At 41.4% G+C, this 11,859-nt stretch overlaps 1 protein-coding gene across 1 annotated transcript in view; it reads right to left on the bottom strand.

Annotated features, from left to right (window-relative positions):
- kmt2a (lysine (K)-specific methyltransferase 2A) overlaps positions 1 to 11,828 on the bottom strand; it is a 37,686-nt gene extending 25,858 nt beyond the window's left edge. The window contains exon 1 of the mRNA XM_057350370.1: positions 11,408 to 11,828. Coding sequence (XP_057206353.1) covers positions 11,408 to 11,653 — 246 coding nt within the window. The 5' untranslated portion in view covers positions 11,654 to 11,828. The remainder of the gene's footprint in view (positions 1 to 11,407) is intronic.
- Positions 11,829 to 11,859: the final 31 nt, after the last annotated feature.

An 11,859-nucleotide genomic window follows, 5' to 3' on the forward strand; every position in this document is an offset into this window, starting at 1 on the left:
ATAGCAGATATAACATCCTCTGATAACATTTCAGCTCATCTTGTGGCTGTTGCAGCTGAAAGGGGGGTTTGTTTAATATTTTATTTTAGTTCATGTCTTTATTTTCCTTCTAAAAGTGTTTCACAGAAGCCTCCATGCACTCTTTTACTTTTTTCCCATCAGAAAAGGACTTTTTATGTTTTCCTAAGATCCGCTGTATTCTTAGTGAACATTCATATGCTGGTTGTTGGGCGGTAAGTGAGTGAGGGAGGACCCGTGTAGATCGCTCCTACTGGGCTTTGAGCTAATATATGTCCGTGTCCTTACCTCGGACTGCTGCGGGTAAGTTTCTTCAAAGTGTCTATGTCTAATTTCATAATGCCGTTTAAGGTTTCCACTTTTGACAACCGCAACAGACTCCGAGCAAATGAGACAAACCGGTCTCGTGCATGTCGATGCAGGAAGAATAAATGCAAATCTCTCGAGCCATTCATCTCGGAAAACATGGTTTTCGGCGTCAACTTTTCTAACTTTTGAAAAGGACAATGTTTTTCAGTCACTGACAGTTACATCTGTCTGCGCGCTGTGCAGCGAGTCTGTCTCGGCTCTCTTCACTCATCGACGTCTGAACGTAGCGACAGTGCGCATATGTTAACTGTCCGTGGCTCCGTAGGACCCAAACTGCTACTGAGCGGACCTTGATGTGCCTGGTATAAATTTGATTGCATTAGAAAATAATGTTAGGCGTCCTTTTTTTTATTATGTCAAAAGTCTTTGAGGTCCGGACGGATGCATCTCGCGGTCCGCATTCGGACCGGAGTCCGCTAGTTAGTGACCCCTGGTTTAAACCATTACTTTACCTCTATCTGTTCAAAACAACACCTGACAAAACTATAACATGACCCACATAATACAAATGCATTATAATCCTTAAGTACATCAGGCATAATAACAACATCCAGCAATACATGACACTGTTTGTCTACAGTTAGCAACCAAAGAAATCTTTGCAAACAGTCTACTGTGTAAGATTTGGCTGCACAAAAAAATAAATTACCCTTACACATGAACTTTTCAGTAGTACAGTAGTATAAATAGATTAACTGAAAGGGACAATTCACCCAAAAATAATCATTTATGTCATTTATTCACTCCCATGTCATTCGAAACCTGTAAATTACTCTTTTTTTCTGTGGAACACAAAGGAAGATAGTTTGAGAAAGTTTTTTTTTTTTGAGAAATAGTTTTGTTTATAAAAAGACAATGGATGCCAGTGTTATTTGGTTACCAATGTCCTTCAAAATATCTTCTTATGTGTTCTGCAGAAGAAGAATGCAATATAGGTTATGAAACCTGACACAGGTTCAGAATGACATGAGGGTGATTAAATGGTGAAATATTTTGGGTGAACTATGCTTTTACAAAAAGTGACAAAAACATCTGTGCTGTCTATTGATGCCACTTCTCGCTGAGATGACCAGTTCCCTCAGAGTCATTTCTACTCAGGTATCCTTAGCAGCTGTTGTTGCTAGGCTGCATGACATCAGCACTGATCTCATTGTCAGGACATCTGTTGCAATGGCCGTATCGCTTGACAACTGCTCCACCTCGGTCAATCAAGCAGGCTAAGCTTTGCAGACGTCCCACGATGGGATTTTATAAAGCTCTGTGTGTGATAGCCCTGTGCTTATCTCATACCTGACATAAGGGGTACAGGGAGGAATGTTGATTACATGGGCCATTTGGGCTCTCGCCTTCCTGATCCAATTCTGTCACAATATTTTAGGTAACCCTTCAAGTCTGCCACATTTCCTACATTTATCAGATTTTTAAGCAGGCTTACAGTACAGATGATTACTGTAATTACAGGCTGCTTTGCAGCTGGGTGCACTACATTTTATGTTGTGATAAAAGTGTCACAGTCTTTGAAGTATCCTTGGTGTGAATTCAGTTGTACTGACAAAGATACACACTAGTAGAAGGCATACTCTACTTTTGTGGGTGTAGAAGCCAAAGTTAAAGGTGCTGTGTGTCATTTTTTGGAGGATCTATCGACAGAAATGCAATATAACATACATAACTATATCTTTGGAGGTGTATAGACCTTAGATAATGAAGTGTTATGTTTTGGTTACTTTAGAATGAACTATTTCTATCTACATTAGAGCTGTAATCGGGTCTTAAAAGTTAGGCCCGACAGGGTCAGAGCCCGACAGAATTCGACCCGAGCCCGACAAGTACATTTTGATTGACAGCTTTTTAAAAGCCCGAACCCGTTTACAGCCCGACATTAGGCTATTCAAATGTGCGCACGCACACAGCTTTTTGTCAAGAATGCATCATTTATACATGTTTTAACATAATTTATTAATGACTAACGTAGGCTATAGGCCACTTGGAAGTTGTAACAAAGAAATAAATAAGTCCTCTGTAACATCGTAACATATCACATATCCCACTGGCTCATTATTCTCATTATGCACATGGTCAAAACTTTTCCTCACCTCAGACTTTGCTTTAGTTGCTGGTGCAACCAAAACGTAATCGCCAGAGGCAAGCCTCCGTTTCACCTCCTCAGCATCCATTTTCGCATCTTTCTCGCGCTAATCGGAACGCATCACATGACCGCTCATTTACCGCGCAAGCCCGGCCCAAGCCCGAACCCGACCGAAACCGTCGGGTCACGTCGGGTCCGTCGGGTTCGGGCAAAGATCTTCAGCTCTAATCTACATACACCGCAGGTCCCCTTACATGGAATTCACCATGTTGTTTCTACAGTAGCCCTAACTGCTCTACAGAGCATGTTTCGTAAATACGTTATCTCCTTTGGCAAAGAAGCAAAAACGTGATGACATCTTAGTCTTGTATCAGCCACTTGAGTGCTTCAAAAGGGGGAGGGGTGGGCCGTTGCCTGCAATTCGTAACCTCACCACTACATGCCACTACATTTCATACACTGGACCTTTAAAGCAAAGTTTACTTGAAGACAGGAGCATATCAACATGTGAAAAAAAGAAAACCAGTACCTCAACTAACTGGTCATGTCTATTCTCACGAAATCACTGTAACGGCTTATAGTTTGGTACATTAAACTATACTTACTATTATTTGCTACAGAAATTAAATGGGCTTCCATTACAGTAAGATCTGACAAAATTCCACTATGCACTGGGGCCCTACCTCTCAAAAGATGATTAATGCCTGCAAGTTCCTTAAACAGCCTATTGTGTTGATTTTCAAGCCTTGAGGGGGAAGGGGGTTTATTTCATATTTTATATTTATAGCAGCAACTGGGGCTGCATCTTAATCCCTTCGGTCTTGTTTGTAGAACAGATGCTATCAGAGACTGCACACATACAACTAGGGCTGGGCGATATGGCAAAAAAGTAAACTCAATAGTTTTTTTCTATATTGATCGATAACAATATTTATTTCGATATATATATTTAATTAAAAAACTGTATTTAAAATAATCTATTTTAAATACAGTTTATTAACAAACGTTAACCTTTAACCAGTTAAAATTAAATTAAATTAATGCACTGTTGCAACACAGAGGATATTAGGCCATAAACAACATGTACCAGTTCATTCAGTCTCATTTTGACTCAATTGACTCAATTGTTAAGTAAAGGGAGTTTTCATTCAGTACATTCAACCAATGAAAGGGCTCCGTTACTGTGTACATTCGAACGCTATTGGCTCAGCACCTGCACACATACATAACGCTGCAATAAAGTCTTGCTCGAGTAGTGGGATTCATTCAATGCATTCAGTGAACCTTAATCTTTCAAAAAAGACATCTCACATAAACTATAGTACATTTCTTTAATCATGCAAGCATCTTACATACAAGGTTCAATATTTTAATGTGCACACAAACTCACTTCATTACATCTCTAATCTGTACAAGGCAGCGCTGGTTTGTTTCATAAGCACCAGCTCATGTTAGCAGATATGTTAACGATGGATATAAAAACGTTTGTGCTTGAGTTTCGAAGTAACTCGCTTGCAATTGCACCTCAAGTTTGTTTTGTTTAACCGGCGATTGCGGAAAAAAAATAAGACACTTGATAAACCGCGTGATGACAACTCGAGGTTAGTTTCACCTTTGTTACCGCTTCCAGTAATGTTTTCCTCCTCATGTTGAGTTTTTTTTGCCGAGTGCAGTATGAGATGGACTTTGTACTTTGACGCGCATGATAAAAGCTGCACGCTGACTGACTGTTGTTGTGTTTATTTCTGCGTTCTGTTAGACTGTTAGATTAATCCATATCGAGTCAAAATGCCAATAGCTTATCATCGTTTTTGAAATACATTCTATCGCGATTCGATATGATATCGTTTAACGGCACAGCCCTACATACAACTAGGGTTGGGAATCGTTTCAATTTTATCGATTCCGATTCCAATTCCGATTCTGCTTATCGATTTCGATTCTTATCGATTCCCAGTTTCGATTCCACAGTTGAAGTAAAACATTTAGATATCAACCTGTATGGTCATTTAGCCTGCTTATTGACTTGTTTGCAAAAAAAAAAAAATATATATATATATATTTATGAGCAGCGTTTTGTGTATATTTACACATAGAAACACACCTTTTCTGATTTATTACAATTTGTATTATCATAGTTGAACTACATCATGGTTAAACTGCAGTTACTATAATGCAACTATGGTTAATTTGTGATTCCTGTGCTTTGATGAAAATTCTATAGCTAAACTATGCTTACTATAGTAAAAAATATTGATAATTTTCATAAGGGCTTTTATTGAGATATCAGCAGATCATGCAACGCATGTACTTTTCTGAAAATATGCACACAGGAATTGATAAGAGGAATTCAAATTTTAATCTCAAGTATCCGATTCCTATTCCTTTCGATTCCGATCCGATTCCTAGCCTTTCGATTCCGATTCCAAATTGGAATTGATTTTCGATTCACAACCCCCCAAAAAATTACATTACAAACAAATCCCCATTCAGCTTTTATTTCAACATATGATGGAGACAAAATTCAGCAGTGCAGACCAAATTAAACGGCAATCTGTGTCATCAGATGATCACTGCTCTCCATATTTATCTTAAAGGGATACTCCAAAAATGAAAAATCTGTCATCATTTACTAGTTGTTTCCAAAGTAGTAGTATGTAGTATGTTCCAAACCTAGGGCTGTCACGATAAACCGACGATAAATATCATGTGATTTATGCACAGCTTTTGAGTGAAGTACGGGAAAATGCTGCTGCATCCAAAAGCCAGAGGGCGCACTCGTGCGGAAACTCCAAATACGCACTGCAGAAGAAGACCATAACACATTCTAGAATCTAGGAAATGCCTATGGACATCTTTTTATCACTGTTACTCAAGCCTCATCAGGTATTTTTATGATAATAAAGTATATTTATAATGATCATGTTTGACGGGTGTTGCTTTTTTAAATGCACGTTATAAGCGACTCAAACTCGCACTGCTTTTAGATCGAGCAGCATTTCCTACTGATCCCAGAGCCGTACTTCACGGACAAGCTACACATTAATAAAAAAAATATTGACATTGCATGTCGCAGCCAGCTTGATTTCAATAGGATTTAGTGGTATCGCAATAAATTATCGTGCAGCCCTATCCAAACCTATATAGATTTCTTTGTTATGATGAACACTAAGGAAGATATATGAAAGAATACTTGTAACCAAACAGTTCTTGGCCACCACTGATCTGTTTGGTTACTGACATTCTTCCAAATATCTTACTTTGTGTTTATCATAAAGAAATGTATACAGGTTTGTAACAATCTGAGGGTGAGTAAATGATGACAGAATTTTCATTTTTGGGTGAACTATCCCTTTAATTCAAGCATCACAAAACCAAAAAGGAAAACAAGCCTCGATTCAGGTACTGTATAATAGTCCAAGACAACATTTACAGTTAACGCTGATAGGAGCTTTTGTTAGTTATTTTCTTCAGCTCTAAAAGACTACCAGCGAAACGATGACTTCATTCTTGCTCTGCCATTGAGCCGAAGGTGATGGAGTACTAGAAAGCTGCGAGCAGCGGAGCTCAAAGTCAGCGTGACACCATGAGTAGTTCTCAATGACAGCACGACTCTGCTTCAGGCACTCAAGCGCGTGCTCATGCATTCATGCACACACACCCTCCTCCACCTTGTGTGCGAGGCACGCTGCAAGATGTAAACAACATCCTTAGACAAGAGGAAAGGGGGGAGGGTTGGGGTACACAAGGCATCATTCTGACCATAAAAACACAATGTGGCGTGATGAAGAGTCAGTGGCTGACAGGCACACATGAAAAGTCAATCTAAACAACCCACACACTACAAGTTCTGTCTATCCATGCCGGCGAAGCTGCTCAATCAACACCCACAACGAAGACGGAGGGGGAGCGGCGATACTGGGCTCGAGAAAGTGACACTCGACTCGGCCAAGGCGCCTGAGCACCTGCTGCCAGTGTTGGATGGGGGAGGAGGGACAGTGGCTGGAGTTCTTCTTTGTTTTACCTCCAAACCACCAGCAAAGTCATAAGTCATGAGAGTAAAAATGAAGCACTGATTTAGAGATCGACAGATACATCGTTTCCCTGATAATTTTCCAGATATTTAAGTATTTTCCCATCATCGGGTATCTGTTTTCTAATATCGGATTCACCGATAAGCTCCGCCATCTTGTGGTCGTTTAGAGAATTGCGTGCAGGTCCATCATTGCAGCAGTGCATCCGACGGGAGACGAGACAATGACAGCATGTACAGGCAAGGTATACTCATTTGCTTTAATTAATTAAACTTTAACTTTATTTAACATGAGAGCAATTAATGCACAAATGAGATGTGTTACATTTAATGCCTGATATGTAGTTTATGCAGCTTTGCTCTAATAGAGACGAACTCGCAGAGTGTAACGGTTTTCTGTGATCACAAATTGGTCATGACATACCTTTTTTTGGTCTTATTCACATTCTGTGTGGATTTTAGGGGAATGTGTTGGCTGGTACCAACATGTGATTGAGTTACAATAACATGACAGAATCAATTAAAGTCCCAGTGAAATAAAAAATTACAATGCCTATTTTTTCATTAAATATTGCAGTGTTTATTGTAAATAGCTTATCAATGTGGGTCATTCTCGCTTTAAAATTTGTGTGTCCTCATAACTTCAGTTAAAATCTGAAAATGCACTTCCTTCCTGTAATGAGTATCCATCTTAAATGACGTATGTTAGACGACTTGGGCAGAGCATCTGTTGACTCCTCCCCTTCAACTGTCAAGTCTGCTGCCAGTTCCATTTCAAAATGCAACAGCAGTTTTTATACATCAAATCGCAGAGAATGATGAAGGCCACGTCCACTATTTTTCTCATTCGAAATTCCATTTCACTCGGAAAAGTGTCAAAATATGGAAGTAAAAACGATCGCAACCTCCAGATCACGGGGACTTTAACATGGCTATTCCTGAAAGATATAGTCCTTGTTTGTGCCACATCTCAGTTCTGTAAACAAAAGGTAAGCAAACAAACTATTTGTTTACATACACTCATTACATCCTGTTTTAAGCAGATGGTCACAAACCTAGGAAAGTTGCTCAACATGGCATCTACAGTTAGCTTAAGAACGGGGCATAAACTGGCAAGCACACCACAACCTGGCAACTCTTCCTCCCTAGAATGGCACATAATTGCACTACTGTGTGTGTGTGTGGCCACAAAGCAGCATACATATAACCCTATAATCACAGTAAGCCAATATATCCACATCAAGAAATGTAACCGATCATCATTTCTAATCCCAAGGATATTTGATAGTGAAGCCTTTCAAAAACTCAATGAATGTACATTTTCAACTTCATAACTGCTGATGCATCAAACTTTTAATAAAAAAAAACAGACATCGCATTTCTAATGATTTAAATGTACTAGAAAGTAAGTAAATATATATTTAAAAAATGAGACATGTAAAAAACGTATGGAATTCAAAATCTCAATTTGCAGCCAAAAATGGACTTTATGACTCAAGACAAAAGCATAGTCTCATAGCAAAAGCATGTTGTCTGGTCATCTGACCAGAACAAGCACTTTGTGGTCACATATGAGAAATCATTTAGTTCGTTTCAAAAACCCCGGCCAAAAAACAACCCCCCCCTGCAAAAAAAACATGTTGGGAAACCCCCTATAATTTAAACCTTTGATTGTTCAAGTCTCTCGAAACACAAAAGGCATTAGGAGAAATTTCCCTTCATGTTATGCAGATCCGATTCTCAGATGTTGCTCATGCACCCACATTCAAAGCACCCAAAACTGAGAGTTCTCAAACAACATGTTCCAACACCTCTCGCCCACGCTAACAAGGAGCCGTGGCTTTAAGATACATGCTTGATGAAAACAAAGATGCGCCTCCTGCGAGGTGTAATGAGAGACATAAATTCAGAGTGAATTGCTCCATGCGCTCAATGGCTGCTGCTCCCCAGACCAAAAAAAAGCGGGCGGCAAAACCCCCTTTGCCTGCCTACAAAAGCAGAATAAAGCCATGGATGGGACGGCCTGTGTCTAATTCCCTCCCCGTGCTGTCCCAGGGGGAGGAGGGCTCGCTCTTCACCCTTTGATTTCCACGTCTGTGCTCTTTCAGCCGCCTGCGCTTCTTAAGGGCCGGAATAAAAGCAGACACAAAGCTTCCTGCTATGATCCACACGCTGTCTAGGGGACAGGGCCCTCTTCAGATAAATAGGCCAAACACCTGCTGGACTTCTTCCCTCCATATAGGCTGCGCCATTCATTAGAAACCAGTGGAGCAAAGCATTCATTTGCTGTATCCATTCAACTGCACTTTTGTATGAGGCCTTGATATTGATCCTCATTCTGATTCTGTAAGCGGGGCTTTACTCTGGACATTAAAAGGCAAGCCAAATGGCGTTCCTCACAAAGAAACAGATGAATGGGGACTTAAATAGGACAACTCCAGAAAGTAACAGTTGTCTAGCAAACAGCCACACACTTTTATTTGCAAAAAAATAATCAAACACGGTTTACAAGATCAAAGCAATACCACATTTCGTTTTTGGAGATCCGAAAAATCACGCAGAAGCTTTTCCGCTATGTAAACATTTTAAGCCATCCAAATGGGTTAATGAAGTAGTCTAAAAGCCATCAGAAATTAAATCCTATTGGGGCCCTGTTGTATTTGGGTCTGGCGTGAAGGAGGGGCAGCGTGCTTCTGTTTACGGAGCATGCTGCTGGCCTCGGGCTGCTCTGCGAGCTCAGCAGGCTGTGATAAACCAGAACAATCCGACCCAGGCACAACATCCCCTTTGAATGAAACTACAATGCTGCGTCCGCAACTCACGCGAGCTCCACGGGGATTTTAGCCGTCTGTCTGCCTTGTACGTCTACGTTTCACAAATTCAACTGGCCACTCTGGGCAAACTATTCTGTGAATCAAGTCACATTAATTTAAAAACCACATTTATAAAAAACCGCAATCAAGCAGATCGATAAAAAAAACTAGACAGTGATTTAATACGTCGCACAAAGCACAGTTGACTGAGAGGCAATAAAAATACATAATTTATCTTATAAGAGAGTGGAGTAAATATGCCGTATATGTGCAAGAGTACAGCGAATAAATCAGCATCTCATAAACACGTACAAACGATTCTACATGCTTTTAAATCTGCGCCACGTTTTCAAACGCATCGTTTTCGCGTACAGCGCGCTTCGCGAACCGGAGAATCAAGTGCGATGAGCGCGTTTCTGATTCGCGCCCGCTCTCGTTTCGATCTCCCCGCGTTTCCGATGCGCAGCGCTCCCCTCCCACCTCCCCGCTACTCACACAGAGAGAGGAAGATGGTAGTTTGTCACAGTACACACCCCCACAAATAACAACCTTCGTCAAACGCTGCCTTTTTATTGCAGCCGCCTTTTGCGCCGTGCATTTGCTCGGCTTTGATAAAACGCGAGGTCTCTTAAGCCTCGGCGATGCTTTGCGAATGCATTAGCTTATTCTGGTTAGAAATATGACATTTTTTTTCTAAATGCGTACTGCTTGCTACGCAATATGCGAGAGGGGAAAAAACATGTCCACCTCCCATTTTCCCGAGCATCAACGGGTGCTAACGGGCTAACACTCGTTAGCAAACCTCCTCTCGAAGGTGGAGGAGGCGAAGTAAAACATGTCTAAAATCACATATTGCCAACTTCTGCAACATACTTGACGATCTACACATACATGATCCATTCTCCGCAACAAAAGCCCGCCAAGCAGCACATTTAATAGCAACACTCTTGATGCTATATTAGCATCATCTATTTCTCAACTCAACCTAGAGGACAACGTATAATTGAGCTAAATTGTATTGTAAGTGAACACACGCACGATCAAAAAAGGTTTTGGGGAAAGGCATAGCATCAGCTGAAATGAATACACCCTGATCTGCCAGTCAACACTTTAAAATCAGGATAATTTTTTTAATCAGACTGCAGTCGTTATGTATCCTCTCTGCGTGCTACAGCTAAATGCTCAGACAACAACAACCAGCTGGCACCAGGTGTTTTGGTCCACTTAAAAAGCTAATTGTGCATTCTCTTGTACGCGTTTATTGATACACCTTAACCTGACTTATTTTACATAATAAGCCAAAAGTCGCGTTAAGTGCCATAAGCATGCCGAGACTTGAACTAACGTTATGTTGTTTTGAGGAGGTTGTGATGGGACGCCTTCAGCTAACTCGGGGCCAAATACAGACAAATTTGATCTCGTATAGGTAAAAACGTAGTTAAAATTGAGCTAAGCGACAGAGTGACGAGTAAACACATTTAATGTTTAAACTACACGCTTATGCTTGTAACTATATTGGTATCATTTTGACAACCTGCTCGCTAAGTTACGATTTTGAGTGTTTCTGCTCTCCATCGCTCAAGAAGTGTTTTTCATAGCGCTTAAAGTAAAAAACAACAACAACAGTTCAATAAAACTCATCTGACAAACTTAACGTGAAATAAGTTTTAACTCTATGCAGCCAGGGGCTCGCTACAGTTATCAAGCTACACATCTCCATCCTGTCAAAAATGGCTCTAAACTCCAGGGGGGTCCAAAAATAAAACGCTACATCACTTCAATACGAACATCTAGACAACACGACCACTTGGATATCAGCCATTAGTTAGAAATTATGTTCATATTTTGACGTGAGCTAGTTAGCAGTGTAGCCTGTCAGTGGTCCCAGAGTGAGCTGAGAGAGAAAAACAGCACATGGATGGAGGCAAGTGTCTGCTGCGCAGCAAAATAACTACCACACTCACTCCTCTCACTGAGCAACTTACAGCTACTACACGGCCGTCGAGTTATTCTACCCGAGATTTCGCTGTTATAAACAAGTGAAGCAAAGGTTGGGGCTAACGCTTTAGCCGGGGTCCCGCTTACCTCCTCGCTGCTGGAGCCGCTCGAATCCCCCAAAACATCCCGAAATTTCTGCAGGTTGTCGCCGATGGCAGCGGACACTTGCACCGCAGCGTCGAAACCGGGCCCGAGCCCGTTCGTGTTCGAATTAGTCCCCGCGCTGTTTAGGAGGGAAGCAGTAACCCGAATTCGGCCCGCTTTCCTCCCGGTGCCCGAGCTGCTGCTCCCTCCGGGCCGAGCAGGGAACCGCCACCGACAGCTGTGCGCCATTTTACACTCTGCCTGCCTGCCCTAGGATCAGGGAGCTCAGTGTGGGCGTGGCCCCGAACGAGCGATTTCAATAAACTGCCGCTTCAGTCAAGCGGTCAGAATGGAATATCCATGTTTCGGGGTTGTGGTACCGAGGACCCCGACTTTGCGTTTGTACAAGAGCCCATCACAGCGTACGCGCTCAGTGGTGTTTTTACGCAGGTTCG

Source organism: Triplophysa rosa, linkage group LG14 (genome assembly GCF_024868665.1).
Source record: "Triplophysa rosa linkage group LG14, Trosa_1v2, whole genome shotgun sequence".
Taxonomy (NCBI): Eukaryota; Metazoa; Chordata; class Actinopteri; order Cypriniformes; family Nemacheilidae; genus Triplophysa; species Triplophysa rosa.